The sequence below is a fragment of the Pelmatolapia mariae genome, linkage group LG23, assembly GCF_036321145.2.
Source record: "Pelmatolapia mariae isolate MD_Pm_ZW linkage group LG23, Pm_UMD_F_2, whole genome shotgun sequence".
Classification (NCBI taxonomy): Eukaryota; Metazoa; Chordata; class Actinopteri; order Cichliformes; family Cichlidae; genus Pelmatolapia; species Pelmatolapia mariae.
In genome coordinates this window covers 48989271-49008525 of record NC_086246.1, presented here as the reverse complement: position 1 = coordinate 49008525, position 19255 = coordinate 48989271, and the positions used below count along the sequence as shown (strand labels likewise).

Below are 19255 nucleotides of genomic sequence, written 5' to 3'. Positions count from 1 at the left end.
AGCAATAGGATTTATGGATTAATTTGGAGGGGCGAGAACATGCATAAAAATAGTAAAACACTTTCGATTATCATAAAATTAACAGGATATCTGCATACAAGCAACTTTTGCTCTCTCATAAAAGATGTTTCAGCAGTTGATGGACGCGGATCCTTTTTCGCCTACATGTTTAGGTTTGTAGAACAGCTAGTGTGACGAGGACTCTTACTGGCTTTTACACACTACTATTTTCACTGGACAACAGAAATGAGCTGTCAAGTTGAGACAAACCTTTTCTTTCACTTTACCAAGATTGCTCCTGTTGTATGTGTGTCAGAAAGACGGGGTGGTGGGTATATCATATATTCCACCCGTGATTATTGTATGATTAATGTTTCTTTTGTGTCATCAACATATATATTACAAAAAGATGCTGCATGGCCTGAATAATTAATGCAAGTCTTGTTATTTAGGCTACAATGAAATAGTGACTCCAGGAAAAAAAGAAACAAAACACTTTTTAGGAAACTGATGTTTTATTTCACTCAGTTTCTATCACGGGTGACTTTGGCTGGTGGTCAGTGCCAGTGGATGGTCAATCAACTTGCCTGATACACTTTTTTATTGACCCCAAGCCACCATAACATTGTTTATGTCCCACTCTGTTTCCCAGAGTATATTAACCAGTCACCAGATAGACTAACCAGGTCTATCTGGTTAGTCTATCTGGTTAGACTAACCAGGTCTATCTGGTGACTAATTTGAACATTTTCTTTTACATTTATTCACCTCCACACCACGACCGCGACTGATTTAATAGAGCAGAATTCCCTTGATGCAGTTTTGAAAACTCCGGCACATTAACCAGCTAGTCCCAGCAGGCCCCCCAGGACGCTGTTGTGGGAGCCCTGGAAATCATTAAGCTACCTCTTACGAGATTCTCTTGTTGGAACCTTGGAACCTCCAGCTCCATGATCTTGGACTGCAGCCACCAAAGGTAGCTGTAAAAATCTGCTGCCAGTTTTTACACTACTCTAACCAGAAACTGCAGGAGGTGGAAAACTGGATTTCTACCTGCTAGATCAAACTCACCAAGGCGGCAGAGCAGAACAGACTACCACTGCCAACTACCACTGCCAACTCCGAACCCAACAACCCAACAACATGTTTATTGTTTAGTGAATGCACACAAGCCAGATCTATGCTAAAAATATAATTTTAAGGGACATCTGTGGACAATTTCATGATCAATATAAACCAATAAGCAAAGGACTGGGTGTATTAACTCGCCAGCTCTTTTCCTCTCCGTTTGCCTCTTCCCTTCTCCTCTCTGTGCTCACATATACTGCATTTCAATACAGCTCCATTTCTAATAAAGCTGTTCTCATATACACATTTTTCTGTTTCTTCTGGGAGGGAACAAGCATAGAATAATGACTTGGATGTGGCCAATTAGCTACGTATTAGTTCACTGACACAAGACATCTTTTTCAAGCCGCTGCACTGCACTGCTGAAATCCTGTATTTACATTTAAAAATAACTTCTCAAACAAAATGTTAGAAGCAACAGACTTAACTCCTGATCAGCTGCTGTGCTGTCAAATGAATAGAGCAGGGCGATACGACCAAAAATATTTATCACGATATACGTTTGAAAATTTGCGATAACGATATAACTGACGATATAATTGACACTAGACAAAATACTTTACAACTCCACAACTTTATTAGTGCAAAAAAACCCAAACATCAATGTATTTTCACTTAAACAAGCAGCTGTTTTTTTATCTGCATTAAAGTTATATAAAAATGTAAAAGTGCAAATGCAAATTCCTTGCTGACAGTTTAACCAAAAAGCATTTCCAGTGGAAACTGGCCGACATATCCTCAGCATAACCATGTATAAAATCCACAAAACTTAAAAAGAGGTTATACACACACAATACGGTAATATTATGTTGAAGCACAGTACGTATCACTCCGCGAGGCTCCTGCCTACGATAGCCGTAATGCTCCGACAATCCATCAAGCAGTCCGGGTTCATAGCTTAGCAAAGTCGTACTAAAACATTTGACAGATTTTCGAGCGCCGTGTACCACATAAAATCGTTTCGAGGTCAGTAAACACAACCAGAGTTCATACATAGGCACACGGGATTATAAGGGGCACTGTCGATTTTCAGAAAAATCAAAGGATTGATTTTAAGTGTGCCGTATTTTCCAAAAAACACGGTAATAACGACGGCCCGCTAGCATGCTCTACCAAAAATAGTGCTTTGTTGTGCATCTGACGGACGAAAGCTAAACCAGTTCCACACCACTGAAGCTGCAGCATTTTTACAAACCAATTCTGGTTCATCCGTTTCATTCAACGATCCGCTTTCACCCTTCTCATTCTCCGTTGCCGCCATGCTTTTTCCGCCATGTGCGTATGAAAACAAAGGCACTGCGCATGCGGGTTTTACCCATATTCTATCACGATATTTCATTTTCTTATCGTTGCCCAACATTATACCGGTATTACCGTGAACGGTATGATATGGCTCAGCCCTACAAGTGAATGTTGCTCTCATTGGTTCTCTGGCACTCGCATATACGTTGCATATACGTCGCATATACGTCGCATATACGTCCAGCCCTGCTGGATTTTGGGCGATCGTGGCTCAAGAGTTGGCAGTTCGTCTTGTAATTGGAAGGTTGCCGGTTCGAGCCCTGTGTCGGTCGTTGTGTCCTTGGGCAAGACACTTCACCTACCGCCTACTGGTGATGGCCACAGCTGCCCTGGGGCAGCCTCGCTTCTGTCAGTCTGCCCCAGGGCAGCTGTGGCTACAACTGTAGCTTGCCTCCACCAGTGTGTGAGAGTGAATGAATAGTGGATTTGTAAAGCGCTTTGAGGGTCTCGAAAAGCGCTATATAAATGCAATCCATTATTATTATTATTATTTAAAGCTACAGATACTGCAACAGCCCACTGGAGCAGCGAACAAAAAAACACATATAGAGAGATGGAAGAAAGAATGATCTGTGCTTGAAAGACACATTTTGGAGATATGTGAGACTTGCGTTAATGTGTTAAAAGGGGTATGATATGGGACCTTCAAGGCCCATATTTACTGTCAGATTCTGAAGTGCAGGATGTGCTAACACTGACTACAGAAAATCAACTTCAAAGTGACAGTGCTGGAAGCAAACCAGATCTAACAACTGCCCTGGAGTGATAGAACTTCAGAGAAAAGTCAGAGAAGCAGTTCATTTCAGTGCATTTCAAAATTTAGGAGAATAACCTGCAGACTTACCTCCTTTGAGTCACTTTTAGGAAATCTGCTCAGAGATTACACGCACATTTATTGCACTACATCATATATCGATTACCACACATAAAATGGGTGGAAATATTAACTGCGGAGTACAGCATAACACACCCTCCAGACTACAACTTGTTCACTTCCCTTAACCCGTTTCCACCCTTCCCCTTCCCAGGGTTACTCAGCTTGTAGCCATAAACACATCCAACATCAGCACAGGCAGACACAGGCACCAGTGTCCCCTGGCTCCACTGTCCAACACAGGCCTCTTTCATACAGTGGTCAGGCAAACAGCTCGAACACTGCAGGTGCTCTGCATGGGTTGGGTCAAAGGAGCCATTTGGAAAGGACTATTTTTTTGTTGTTTTCACTCTCTGTATTCATCCACATTTCCAGGAGCCGGAGAGAGTGAAGTGCTGAGAGATTTCACTTCTGTCAGAGCTACGTTGGGTTAGAGTGTTAGATCCAGCAGTAGTTAAAAAGAAAAAGAGAAAACAGAAATTTTAAAAATTCAGCATAATGATGTTGCTCGGCAGGGGAGGCATAGTCTGTAAGTCTGAATGCTGTGTACAGTATATTCATTCATATTTGATCAAAGCACTGGCTTTTGCCAATCCATAGAGGAAAGCAACATCAGTAATATGGCTTTGGGATTTTGTGTTTTCCTGTAGTTTTTATTTAAAAAGCTACACATATTCAGGTTTCTTCTGCATGACACAGTAGCAACAGACCTACTTGGGTGGATTAACTATAAAAGGAAATACCAGGATTATCTGTAAAGCACAGGTTTATTGTCAAGGTTTCATAGTTGAATCAGGAAATGCACACGAAGGATCACACAGGGTCATGAGGCCAAACATTAACTTGCAAGTCTCCTACAGTTTCCCGCAAAAAACACAATAATCTGTTCTGAAAGAATCAAACAGTTACATCAGAAGACTTAGCTTTGTTTGTTTTTTTAAAAAGGAAAGAAAAATGGGCAAATCTCTATGTAGCATCATCTCACCCTTTTCTCTGCCTTTCTTCTACTGCCCTTCTGTACAGAATCATATTTCTTCCTTTCTTGTACTTTCTCTCTTTGGAGTACAGTACAGCCTTTAAAGTGCTTGTCTCCTCATTGTAACAAGACAACAACATCTCAAGCTCTGGTTTAGGTTTACTTACTGGAGTCCCTTGGGATCCTCTTAAATCTTAGCAGATGGTCAAGAACTGTACTTGGAGTATCTGACTTGCTAGTCCTCGGAGTTAATTCCTACTAGTAAATGAAGAGCATTTACTGGGCACATAGTGGTAACTGACATCCTTTCAAGCAGTGAGAATAGTGGGACACGGGTTGGGATTCAGCCCCCGAGAGGGGTGTCAGCATCTGAGTGTCAGATGCTGACAGCTTGGTCTGCTGCTCCAAGCAGAAAAGTAGCAGTATTGTAGCTGATTCTCTGTGACCTTGGTTACTTCTGCTGGAGCCTCCAGGCATGTCAGTGGCAGCCCTGGGTTTCTGTGACATGAGACTCGCAACTGCTACTGTAGATTAGTGACATGCTCAACTGGCTTAGGTCAGGATTTATAAAGACTTAAGAGTAAGAGGATAGATCTCAATATCCAAATACGCAGTAAATCAAAGTGAGAAAACACATATTTAGGGTGTAGTACTCTACACACAGAAAAAAAGGCCATGCTCCTGCAATTACCCACTCTTTCTTTCACAGTGCCTCTGTAGTGGTATATGATGTAGAAGGCAGCCTTAGCTTTTAAAGACAACGAAAACAGAACTGATCAGCTCTGATAATTAGTATATGTGGAAAAAGTTACCATATATAATCCTACCCTTTAGGCAGGCTTGTTTGCATGACTTAGGAAAATTAGATTTTAAGATTTCTGTAATCACTGAATGACTAATTGAGATGAGTTGTTTTTTTTCCTGTTTATGCGCCTCATCTCACTTTACACATTAAAGTTTAACAAGTTTTATGTGAAGCATGATGCAATTGCGCTTTTACGAGTAGCAGCACAGTAGGAAGGATGTAACACTGCTATTAAAAAATGTCATCATATGCACTGTTTTCTACTACTTTATTTTTTTAAATAAAATGAAAAACACGTTGAAGTGACAAAAAGCTGGCAAACTGCTGAAGCTCGAAGGGACGAAATGCTTCGCAGAAATAAAATCCAGGTCTGTAAATTTAGTCTGTCATTAAATGTCAAGCACCTGGCTTGTAGAACTGTAATAATTAGTCCATTAATATATTAGGTGATTAAAGCAAATTAATTGATATTAGTTTAATAACTTCAGTCACTTGCAAACATTTAAAAACATTTGCTGACTTCACTGTCTCAAATGCATAACTTTCTGCTCATCTTCTCTGTTTTTAGGCATACTAATTGCAAAAGCTCTTCTCCAAGGGAGGCTGGGGACATTGAGAGAGAGTGGTCCATGGTCCACACGTCCATTGTTGACACTGATGTAAGGAGCAGGAGCCACAAGGTGGTTGGCCCCTTAACCAAATGGTGGGCAGCAGAGGTGAAGGGAGCCATCAAACTGAAGATGGAGTCCAAGTGAGCTGTGGTGGCTTGTGGCAGCTGACGGTTACCGACAGGCTAAGTGGAATTTGCATATAGAAGTAGCTGAAGAGAAAACTGGGATGTGGGAGTAGTTTGGTGAGGCCTTGGAGCAAGATTTTCGGTCGTCCTAGAGGGAATTCTGGCAAACAATCAGGTAACTCAGGAAGGGCAAGAGGTCTAAGGAGCTTGGAAAGAAAAGCGTCTGGACTTCTTTAAGCTGCTTGAAGACGTTTCACCTCTCATCCGAGAAGCTTCTTCAGTTCTAGGGTCAAATGGTGGAGAGTCCCAGATTTAAGCCCCGTGGGAGTGTCCCCCCCCCCCCCAAGAGGGACAATGGACCCCCTAATGATCCTCTACCTAATCACACGAGCCAAGGTGTGGAAACGGGTGTAGGTCACAATCAGCCAAGGTTTCGGGCGAACCCGCTGTGAAACCTAACCCCACCCTATCATGTGATTTCCTGAGGTCAGATGGCCCAGGATGTGAGTGGGCATTAAGGCGTCTGGGAAGGATCTCAAAACTGGATTATAGATGGCAGACAGTTGGTGTCGTAAGCCACCGCCTCTGTTCAAAGATGGTCACTCGCAGTGGACATAGATGGCTTCTTTCACTCCTCTTTCAAACCGTCTGTCTTCTCTGTCCAAAATGTGAACATTGGCATCCTCGAAAGAGTAACCTTTGACCTTTAGATGCAGATGGACCGCTGAGTCTTGTCCCGTGGAGGTGGCTCTTCTATGTTGTGCCATGCGTGAAACGCCTTCAAGCAACTTAAAGATGTCCAGACGCTTTTCTTTCCAAGCTCCTTAGACTACGATGACCTGCATGACTGAGAACCTTCACAGACATGAAAGGCAAAAGGCTTCAGCTGAGAATATAGTGACACAAGGATCTCCTCTATCTCAGTGACACAAATTCTGTAATGGAAGCAATTTGACAACTATCACTGTGACTGAGGTCACTGAAGTATTCAAAATGACAACCCAGTTCCTTCAGGCTCTGGATATTACTGAGCTGTCTTAATTGACAAGCCTCTGTAGCATCACATGTAAGTCCAGACCAGAGACCGTGCTCCAATATCAGAGAGATCACATTCCTCTGCCTCTCTGGGAAGGTCTATGCCAGGGTGCTGGAGAGGAGAGTCCATCCATTAGGTGAACCTTTGATAACTTGGAAAACACATCTGACTCCACCCCTTGTGCCTATAGGGGGGTGTTTTTGGATTACGGGGTGAATGACTCATTGCTACAGGCCATTCAGTCACAGTACAACCTTAGTGATGACTTGCTGGTAGTAAGACAGGCTCATTTATGGTGACACTTACAGACTGTCACTGGTAATGTTCGTAACTTTTATGTATAGAATTTCTAGGTGGAGCCTATTGGCAAAGGGTTTCTGCATTGGCGGCCTCAGGATCACATTTCTTCTCTTTGCAGATGATGTAATTCTTCTGCCTTATCAGGCAGCGACTGCCAGCATAAATTAAGGTGGTTTGGAGCTGAGACTAAAGCAACTTCGATGACAATCAGCATCTCCCACTTTAATACACTGATGCTCATTCAGAAAAGTGTGAAGTACTAACTCTAGTTACTGACAGATGCATTCGTTCCACAGCTGCACTCCTGCAGGAACCATATGAGGTGGTTTGGTAAACTGACTAGGATGCCTTGTGGACACCTCAGGTAAGACATTTTAACCACGTGCTACTGGGCCCACACTGCAGAGATTATCCCTCTCAGCTGACCTTGGAAAGCCTCGATGAGCCAGAGGAGGTGGCCCGGGATAGGGAGGTCTGAGCGACTGCTGCCCTGTGATTCAAATCTGGATCAATGCATGGATTGTTTGAGTACAGGTAGCCATGCTGTCGGGCACACAAGTCTTTTCTAGTTCCACTGATCACCCAAGACTCAAAACAACTCAAGACTATGTGCCTGGCATGGGTCTTTGGGTTGTGTTTCATAAGTCACTTTCAGTGTCACTTAGCCTTTTAGTCCTAAATAAACACTGACTATATTTGTTCTGCTAAGTGGAGATTTCATTTCTGCTCGTTTTGCCCACGAAAACCTCTCTGCTAAATGTCTTTTTCACAGACTCAAATGAACGGCCATCCAGTATTATGCAAAAGTGAATCTCAGAAAATATTTACTGACACACCCTATCACAGAGGTGGGCAACTCCAGGCCTCGAGGGCCGGTGTCCTGCAGGTTTTAGATATCACCCTGGGTCAACACACCTGAATCAAATGATGAGTTCATTACCAGGCCTCTGGAGAACTTCAAGACATGTTGAGGAGGTCATTTAGCCATTTGAATCAGCTTTTTGGGATCAAGGACACATCTAAAACCTGCAGGACACCAGCCCTTGAGGCCTGGAGTTGCCCACCCCTGCCCTATTATAAGTGTGAATAATATAGTTCAAATTTCAGGCACTGGCATGGCTATTGCTTAAGAAAATGCACACAAAAGCAAATGCTCTTGTTAAAAATAATGAGAAGAAATGCCATAAATACTAACAAAATCCTCTGCAGGGTGAGCATTAGTCTTTATTTGAAACAGGTATTTGGAGTGAATAGTGTCACTTAAAAAGCACTTAGTCTAGGGTGCAAAATGGGCCATTCAGCCGCAACCTTCTCCAACTGCAATTTCACACGAAGATACTGTGAATGTTTTGATTCTAAACCATTGCCCTCAGCTTCCTGTCAAGAGTCTGCATTGACTCAGTGTAAAAATGCAGCGTTTAGGGAAGCTGCCCATGCGAGAAATTTGTTAATTAACAGTGTGCCCGACTCAACACTTTCTGTGGTGAATGGAACTCATATCTATACTGTTACTTACAAAGCTGTCACAGAATGATTATGAGCTACTCTCCTATTTTTCTGACTGACTGAACATTTCAGCAGTACAGTGAACACTTGCTACATAGTTAGAAATGTTATATAATAAACTGGCCTCAAGAGAACACTTGAATCTGACTATTAACCAAATATAGGACAGCTGAATGTGAAGGATATTATGGCTCTATGCATTATGTTGCTCTTTTTCTTACAAATACAATCATTAATAAGCGGGCTTAACTTTATATTAGGGTAGGTAACAGTGTGACATTAATAAAATAAACTGAAGTGCTCATCATGAGTCATCATGAAGGTCTTCAGCCTTATCAGTCTTTTTGGACTTTTAGGGTTACTCACTATGTGCTATGTGCTGTAATCCACAAAACAGATGTTTTAGTGTGTGAAACTTTACTTTCCAGTGTAACTCAACAATATCATGATGTACAGTATTCTGGTATTAAATTTGTCTGTTAACTGTTAAAAACAAACAAACCCAAAAACCTTTACATTGCTCCTTTGCCAAGCTAGCCGTTTGAATAAAAGCACCAGGGAGTCAACAACATAAAGTAGCTGACCTGAACACTGGGAGGCACAATAACTCCATCCAAAGCTCTACTAACTAGGTGGTTAGATGCTATTAAGGCTAAATTATATCCCCTAATTAATTGCTGCCTTCTAATTCATTAATGCAATAGAATATAAATGCAGGTACACTAAACGCTAACCGTATTCTGTACATTAATAATGTATACAAAATTATACACGTGTTTGCTTCAGTTAGCCTGTTACTCATGGCATTTTACACATGTCAGGTTTATGATGCGCTGCAAAGTACCAGCTTAAAATTGTGAACAGGACCTGACTGGAGTCTGACATTCCCAGTGGTGAGCTGTATGTCTGTGGAGAGCACTGAGAATCAACTACTGCTGACAGGCTGTAGTCTTGACTGGCAGAGTGCTGGAGTCATGAGGTCTGGGGGACAAACAGGGGCAGAATATAGGGAGGAAAAAATAGAAAAAACAAAACACAGCAGCTATCCCCATTAGAAGCTGTCAGGAGCAGACCTGACAATGCCTGTGCTACTTTGAGTTATTTTGTGGGCATTGCGACTGTGTACAATTTGATCAACGATTCATGACAAAATGCATTTGTACTTGATAATAATGCAGAAGGCTGTGTGAAAACCGATAAGAATGACATATCATCTATCAAATTAAGTTCTGAACTGAATAACTGAAACATATCTTTTGGTATACCTTTGATTCTTTCTCACATTTCTCACATAAAAGGGCCAAAGATTTGGCCTATCACTGTGGCAGATAGCTTTATCTGGATTTCAGTGACACCGTAGTTTTGCTTTTCAGTAGCCAAAAAAAGGAGTAAATCTGTGAGAGGGGGAAAAAGGTCAATCATTCAATAGAGAGAAAAAATAGTATTAGCTAGGGAACTCTTTGTTTCATAAAAAAATACTCTACTGTCTGTGTAGCATCTGGTGTTGATAAAGGATTATATTGTTTTGATGAACAACATGATTACTCAAGCGGGTTAATGGACAGTGGATCTGCACATGGATTATATATTCCATTATATGCCTGCAGGGGCAAAGAAATGCAAGTGGGAGAGAAGAAATATCCTTTGTTACGGAAGAAGGACAACTTGCTGTTAACCTTTACTGTAAGACACATTATCTGGAATGCTAAATTAGGAAACAATGAAAAAACACTACACCTCAAATATTCCTGCACATTTTATTTAAAACCCCAAATGTTGTTGGACGTCAAATATGCTAAACAGTCTTCTCAGGAGTGGACACTGGTGACCTACCTTGCTTAAGTCCCTGTAAATCACAGCAGGGAATATTAATCGAGATTAAAAGGATTACACAGAGTGAGCAGGGGACTAGTTAACTTCAAATGACGAATGCATTAGGTGACTGTCACACGAATGCACTGTCAGCTTTTTAAAAAGCTTTAGAAGGAATTATCATCTGACTGTTCCAACTAAAATATCATTAAGTATTCTGATAAAATGATTTTATAACGACCCTGCCTCTAATTAGCTACTTAGTTGGTCTTTTATCATAAAACATGATCATCTTTTGGCTTTGGATTGGTGTAGGACAAAACAAAGCAATTTGATGACATCATCTGGAGCATCAGAAAAAAAAACGACGGGCATTTTTTTCCCTCTAACTAAAAATTGATCAATTAATCGACAGAATTATGTGCAGATTAATCGATAATGGTGGCTAACTGCAGCTCCCACTAAAACCCTAAAGCTGTCCCGTTGTCATGATGTTATACAGCAGTTATAGAGCATAAATACATCGGCGTTAACAACAAAGGCGACATAATAAGTGGAGCAGAAAGTGGAGACGGGACCGTGGGCACTTTTACACCTGGTAAACAAAGCAAAGCAAAAGATCAGACCACTGCAGTTAATCAAAGCCAGACGCACGGATTCTTTTCGAAGCATATACTGCAACGAAACTCGAAAACACGTCCTTCTACTTATTTGAGCCAAGATCCTCTTGAAATGTTGTCATACCGTTACTGCGTATTTCACGCCAACCTTTAAATAGCCCTACAATAGTTAGCAGCTGATAGTGCAAGCTAGCTACCGTCCCTGAACGCACAGCAAAGGGTTAATAATAAAGACTCGGGCCAAAGAATATATTGTTATATCCTGCTGTCATAACGTTACACGGTACAAAGGAAGAAAAAAATCTACAACAAAGACAACCCGACTCACCATAGTAAGAGGTGGGGATGTCCGTTTTTCTAGCCATGGCACTTAGCAGGACAGATGCAGCACCGTCGTCTTGGTTTTGGAGACTGCATATGAGAGACGAGGTGAACCCCAGCTGTTTTAATGCCTCCCAGTAGTCCCGTCGTGAAATAAACACAGAGGTCTTGGGCTCTTGGTCGGAGGATGCTTCGGCCACGCAGCTGAGCGTCAGTCGTGTTTACAGCGCGACGTCATTAATTATTCCAAAACGGTCTTAAAGGGGACGCTGCGCACCCCGGGCCCCTGTCCCGCTTCCCTTTGTTACATTCAAAGCTGTCTCACACACGCAGGATGTTGTGCAGTTTGGGCATCAGGCACCAGCCGATTTAAGCAGCTGGTGAACTGCTAGGCAGGAGTTAGCACGCTTCCTGCGCCTGCAAAAGGAGTAGCCGCTACTTGTGTTAATTAATAATACAGTCATTTTTGCAGCTAGTATTTTTAGGCAGTGGCAACTCTGTCCGAACTGAGCCGTCCAGTGGAGAAACACTGACCTCAGCTGGGTTTTTCGTCACATTGCACATCTTCCTGAAGTCACCAAAAGTGACAGAAAACCTGCCAAAAAATTCTGAGAGGTTCAGGTTTGCAAGGCATCGGTTTTTAAATCAGGTCTGACACTTGTTAAAAATCACCTAGTGTTCGACATTGGAATCACACAGTCAGCCTTGAAAATAAATGATGCTGAGGAGGCCAGCTGCACAGAACAAGTAAAAATGCCTTTGTGAGCACACGGGCAGAGATAATAAACTGCAAAACGTGTTTGCATATTTTGAAAAATGTGGTGAAAGAAGGCCACTTATCAGTCTTGCACTCATGGAAAAACATTGATTCTGGGTATTGTATGTCCACTCAGGATGTGGAGACTAACCAGGAAATCAATGAGCAGAAGAGTTGATTGGTCACCATACCTATTAAAGCTGCAACCTCAGAGATCAGCCCTGGATGTTACCTCCATTATAATGGAATATAATCACCTTTTAATGACAGTATATCTGAAATGTTAATACCTAATGAGAAACTGGACCGGGCATTTGTATTAAACTGACATCTAAAAAGTGATGTCTCTCTTAGAGCGCTGTGGATGAAAGTAATGAGAGCTCAGGCTGCCAAAGGCTGGTCATTAAGAAGGGATTGACTTCCCGGGGACAGATTGCATGTTGATGTGGCAGATTCACTGCCAGTAGCACACCGGGAGAATCAGAATCACATTATAGCCAAGTGCAATAAAATAAATGTAGGACAATTTGTCTTTGTGACATTGGTGTAGGACAATAGTTTCTCACCTTTTTATGGATGAGAACAGTTTAAATGAAACAACACAGAGATCCAACTGAGACCCTCAGCCGTGACTAATACAAAGGATAGTGAAATATATATATATATATATATATATATATATATATATGAGAGAGAGAGAGAGAGAGAGAGAGATCGCCTCTGTTCCCAGCATAGCGTGGTCAACAGAAGAACAGACTTTAAGTGCTTGTGTTTCAATCTTAGATTTTTTTCAGTGCTTTATATCTTTGAACTTCTTTTTTATCAGTGCCAGATGCCTTTGGATTTTAAATAGATTGAAAAAAAAGTCAAATGGAACCTATTTTTAAAGCACTGCTGAAAACATGTTTTTTTTTCTTGTATTTCTACATTAACTAATTAATAATAATAATAATAATAATGGATTGCATTTATATAGCGCTTTTTGAGACCCTCAAAGCGCTTTACAATTCCACTATTCATTCACTCTCACATTCACACACTGGTGGAGGCAAACTACAGTTGCAGCCACAGCTGCCCTGGGGCAGACTGACAGAAGCGAGGCTGCCATCGGCCCCTCTGGCCATCACCAGTAGGCGGTAGGGTGAAGTGTCTTGCCCAAGGACACAACGACCAGGACAGATAGAGCTGGTGATCAAACCAGCAACCTTCCGGTTACAAGATGAGCTTCCCAACCCCCTGAACCACGGTCGCCCCAAAAAGAATCGAATGGTATCAATATTTGTGCATTAGTAAATCTGAAAAAAGAAAGAAAAATGGTCTTAATAACGAAAGTGAATCTTTAATCTAACTTGCTATGTGTTTAATGATAGAGCTATGAAGACGTTATCGAATCAAACAAAGAATCAGTTTATTGCCAGCACTGGGAAAGCTCATGAACCCTGCGAGGGTTGAATAAGAACAATAACATGATTCGTACAGTAGGTAGACTGTGGCTTCCTGCTAACTGTATTATCCAGAGTTTCCATTTGCATCCATCTCCTCCACTGTCATTCAGTGAAAGAGATGGATGCCACCAGCTTGCTTATTGCATAATCATGAGGGTACACAACAGATGCAGTCACATTTTACGCTGTTTTCTATCTGTTTTTTTCCCACCTTATGAAAAACAGGTAATTTCTTTATCCACATCAGCTCTCCTCTTGCAGCTCGGAGAGTGAGTTGGGTTTTGTTTTTTTTTACTTTTATAATCAGAGGCAGAAGGCGATGCTTTTAACACAATCACCCTTTGTCTTTTTCTTTCAGTGGTTACAATTGCTGCAGTTTCAATCAACTCTGACACTTACAAATTGAAACCCTCCATGAGTTCATTCATAAAGGGTAATTTAGTGCCAATGTACAGACCGAGCATCACCGTACTGATGAGCAAAACAAGTATAGAGTGCAGCAGGTCATTGGTATAGTGTTTTTTTCAATCAGTTGGATAAACACAACAAATCTGAGAGACATACATTGCACAATGGGTAACAGGAAATTGCATCTGTGATTGGTGAGGATGCCGGCCGAGGAGTCAATGATCTTTGTGTAAGGGGAGACAATTTACAAAGAGAATGGACACTTTGTATTTCCTGGGTTTCACAATGCCAGAGCTTGTATCCAGCTTTTGATACTCTCTCTTTTGTGTGATAAGTATAGGCTCCAGTGTTTGTCTGGAAGAGAGAGAGTGCAATAACATTTTAATTGCCACACCAACACCTGCACCATTCTTATCTTCAGGTGCATTACAGACTTATTTTGGTAATACAGCTAAACTGGTGCATTGGTTTTTCAAATCATTTATAAGGATACTACTGGGTATTTCACTTTCTTCACTATTATTCATCACTTTGCAACAATAAGGCAATAATTAAAATGTTAATAATTGTACGGTCCAGAAGTATGTTTTTGTCTAGGCAGCTCTGCTGGAGAGAAAATAAAATGTCATATCACTTTTAATTAAACCAGTGAATATACATGAAGATGCTCAGCTCTGATTCATTTACACTGTTGTCAAACTTTTCAGCATTTTACTCTTTAACATAAACAACTTTGTTAACTGGGGAGGTAAGTGCACTGTCTCGACTTTTAGCTTTTTAGATGTCACCCGTGTACTCTTCAAACTGGGGACAATATAACGAGTAATTGCTATTGGCACAGCAAACAGGTGCAAAGAGAGCAGATTATTTCCTTCATATTGTTTTTGGCTCAACACAGCCAGACAGCTGCCTGGCGCCTCACCGGATAGGAGGTTGGAGTTAATTAAAAAAGGTTTTGTTCCACAGACATTTGCCTTGCTTTGCTTGCCGTGTGCTCCCCGAGGCTGTGTTTTGAGATGCGTTTGAGACCTCGGGGACTCGTCTAATCAAAACACACAGACTGCTAGCCACCTAATCCTCTGAATTCACGATAACAAGGTGCTGTATGAGACACTGCTCCTTGGTGTTGCAGATAATTTGGCGATTACAAATAGTCTACTGGTGGTGTAGGCTTCTATCGTCTAGTGCCACAGCAAAAAAAGTCAATAAGAAAAACTCTTTACAAAACTAAGGTGTGAATGTTATACTGCATATCCATTGCAGGTAATCATTATTGCCTCAACCTGCAAGCTGTTGTTGTTTCTGTTATATAATTCATTTTAACTTTGGCACTGCTCTAAACTAAGGGTGGTAGGTCATACGATATCATAGGTTTTTCATCTCTTACTGGCCAACTCCACTATAATATAACTCACTTCTTTAAGCTGATCTTTTGTTAAACACAAATGTACACACATGATAGTATCTTAACTTTGGAAATCTATGTAGGACTTAATTTAAATTATACTGATGAAATCAACAAACATGACCTGACAGTGTTGTTCTCAGATGCTTAGGTTAGTAAATGATTGCTTTGAACGTCTATGGCTGAAGTACACTATATAACAAAGTAAATCAAGCCTTTTTACATTGGTTTTCAAAAACAGTTGTATCTGTCTAAGTTGTACAGTATTCGCTTATGTTGAAATACCAATGTCTGTCAAAAACTAAATATACTCTTATTGCTTCCATAGGAGTTAAGAGGATAAGTAGCAGCCAGGTGCTAATCAAATGCGTTTGGTTAACTGACCTCGAGCAAGTGTGAGCACATCTATAAAAGCAGAAGTTTTGACAATATGTTGGTCTGGATCATTCAGACCACAATATTCCTAGAAGTGGACGTTCCATCAGGTTCCCTTAGACACTACGAGCCTCTATTAGCATTGTAAGTGTTACAGTTCAACACTGTACAATTAGAGGAATTCTGAACAAGTATTGCTCACTTGGAAGGGTTGCCAGGAGAAAACATAATCTCTTTACAACGAACACAACGGCAAAGATTTGTAAAGTTGGATGTAAATAGATCAGAGGACTTGCTTCTGAGACTGAAGTGGAGATGCTTGGCCATAACGCACAGCATCACAGCAAAAGTAAAAACAGCACCTCAGCACAAAGGGCTCACATCTACTGAATGTCAAACACAGAAGTGGAGGGTTAATGATTTGGGCTTGTTTTGCAGCCACGGGACCTGGTCTCTTTGAAATCATCGAGTCGACTGTAAAGTCCACCGTGTACCAAACTATTCTTGAGTCAAATGTGAGACCATCTGTCCAAGAGCTAAAGCTTGGCCTAAACTGAATCTGCTTTTTCAAATCAAATCAAATCAAATCAAATCAAATCAAATCAAATCAAATCAAATCAAATCAAATCAAATCAAATCAAATCAAATCACTTTTATTAAATAGCTGCATCTATTTTTTGGATGTCTTGAAGCACTGACCCTTTTCCTTTCTGGTCTATGAGACCTTAATACCTAACACAAAGCAACCATGACTCTTTCAACATGGATCTTATGTCGTTACATGCGTCTTCTCTCACTGTTTCATTTTGAAGGTGTCAGCAGACAAAATCTCAGTGAGTGTTTCACACAAAAAAAAGTCAGGAAAAGTAACCATGTTTTTGTGAATCTTCTCACATTTGGTGTAAGTCATCTTGAGACCCTTTAGATTAATCTTGTCATCTTTTGCACGTTTGAAGCAGAATCCCAGCTCGGGAATAAATGAGCAACTGAGAGGTTATAGAAAACATTTGATGTCAAATAAAACTGGAACATAAAATTATAATGTGGTTATGCAATATCACTCTGTCTTTTGAAATATTACTTTTTCTTGTGTCCTATGCTATCAAATTTTGTGGTAACACATTGAACCATATGACACATTGCACTATGTTGTAATATATTGCATTATCTTGTGTCATCTTGTATCTTTTTATATTCTATATGAATCAACGCGTCTCTCTTTCACGCAGAGAATGTCTGAGCTAATTAGTTCAACAAGGCAGTTTTGTAAGTCCGGGCCAAAAACATAAAAGAGGAGACATGCTGTTCCCATCGCTTTTAAGGAGGCTATTCGGATTTTTTTCTCTTTTTTTAAAGATCATCTTCTAATTCTTGTACTTTGTGCTGTTTTTTCCACATACATTTCTTATCATTACTGTATATACATATACAATGACTAGTTTATACTAGAGTTTATACTAGAAGAAGCCTATAAAAAGATGGCTCCTGGCTTGATTCCAGCTTCTAGCAAATCCATCTCCCATGAGGAGCTTTAGTAGCTCATGTTGCGATGAGAAATAAAAAATATATATCCCTGTCCTTAAATGGGATATTCAAAAATCTACTTTACTAATAAAAATTGTGTTGCACCAAACAATTGTCATCATTTTTGTCTTTTATCACTGACATAAGGACATAAGCAAGAAAACATTTAGGTTTCTTCAAATAACTCAAAAACCATTTTCTGAAATCACTCCTTCTGTTCCTTCAGCTTATACTGTGCAGCACAAGATTCATTTCAAATACAAAAGGCTTTCACTCCCTCGACATATTTAATTCATGATAAAAAGCCAGTACATGACTACAGCCAAAATTACATTTCCTTTTCTGACTGTCTAAGTATATACAGATACACTTTCAGAAAAAAAGCACCTTATTCAACACACTGTCAGTAGGGTGGTACCATCTAAGGTTTTCCAACAAGGGGTACTTATTTGTAACATTGTGCATTAGGAAGAAGGCTGGTAGACCTCTGGAAATCTAAGGAAAAAAAATCTAAATTGATTAGAAATACCAATTCAGTTATTTATATATTAACTGATACATTTGGAAACATTGCATAGTGCTTACTAACTAAAGCTCTATCTCACACCTGCAGAAATCATTGTCTTTACATTGTGGTAGGAAACCATTGGATCCATCAGGAGGGAGACACAAAATGAAATATGTGTAAAGGTATTGAATATTTTTATTTACTGTTAAAATCCAGGTAAAGTTAAAAGTTTAGAATATAATCAGAATATTACCTCATTTGTTTTTCTATTTTACCAAATGCCTTACATCTAGAAAAAACAGTGCAACACGCATCTTTTATTTCTTGAGGAGATACCGGACGCTGCAGTTACATCTTGCTAGTACAGTTCCTTCGGCTTTAATTGTTCATGGATTAAACAAGGTTCTGGAAACATCCCTAAGAGGGTTTGGTCCATATTGATTGTAGTTGTAGATTTGTCATCTACACATCCATGATGTAAATCTCCCACTCCACCATATCCCAAAGATGCTCTGTTGGATTGAGATTGGTTTGAGATTGACTGCCGAGGGCATTTGAGTGCAGTGAAGTCATTGTCAAACTCAAGAAACCAGTATGAGAGTATTTGAGTTTTGAGACATTGTACAGCCATCAGAAGATGGGTACACTGTGGTCATAAAGGAATGACATGGTCAGCAACAATACTGTGGTGTTTAAACAATGCTCAGTTGGTGCCATGGAGCCCATGGCGTGCCAAAATGAGACCCCCTATGGTATTATACCAGAAACAGTGAGCCAAAACTGGATGGATTCATGTTTCCCATTCTTAGTTGACATTAATGACACGTAGCATGGTCTTCTGTTGCTGTTCATCTGTTTTAAGGTTCAACAAGGAACAGAGGTGCTCTTCTGCATACCTTGGTGGCAACGAGTGGTTATTTGAGTTGCTGTTGTCTTGTTATCGCCTCACAGAAATCGAGCCATTCTCCTCTGGCATCAACACATTTTCACCCAGAGAACAGCAGAAATGCTCAGAGCAGCCCATCCGCCATGGAATCAGTTATTGCCCAGTTGATGCTTTAATATATCTAACTAAACTAATTTCTGAGAGCTTTGGAGAAACATGGGGGACAGATGTTTTTTTTGTTTTTGTTTTTTTTTACCTGTTTTTTTCTTAATCATTTGAAGTATTGTTTTTTTTTAATAAATTCACATGTCTATAACACCAGAGATTAATACATGTGAATTTATATTGACAGAGAAACGGTGCAGGAGAATTACTGTTTAGAAAAGGCTGTATGTCTCCAAGTAACACCTGAAACCCTCTAAGGAGACGGAAGAAAGTCGGGAAGTTGAGTTGTTTAGGACCATGAGGAGCGCGCTGTTGAATGAGGGCTTCCAGGAGAGAACGGGAGAAGAGTAGTGGAGTGTCGTTTTC

General features: G+C 40.5%; 1 protein-coding gene across 2 annotated transcripts in view; it reads right to left on the bottom strand.

The window, feature by feature from the left end:
• slc44a5b (solute carrier family 44 member 5b) overlaps positions 1-11655 on the bottom strand; it is a 39060-nt gene extending 27405 nt beyond the window's left edge. For both annotated transcript variants that reach the window (XM_063465784.1, XM_063465785.1), the window contains exon 1: positions 11424-11655. In XM_063465784.1, coding sequence (XP_063321854.1) covers positions 11424-11460 — 37 coding nt within the window. In that variant the 5' untranslated portion in view covers positions 11461-11655. The remainder of the gene's footprint in view (positions 1-11423) is intronic.
• Between the last annotated feature and the right edge of the window lie 7600 nt (positions 11656-19255).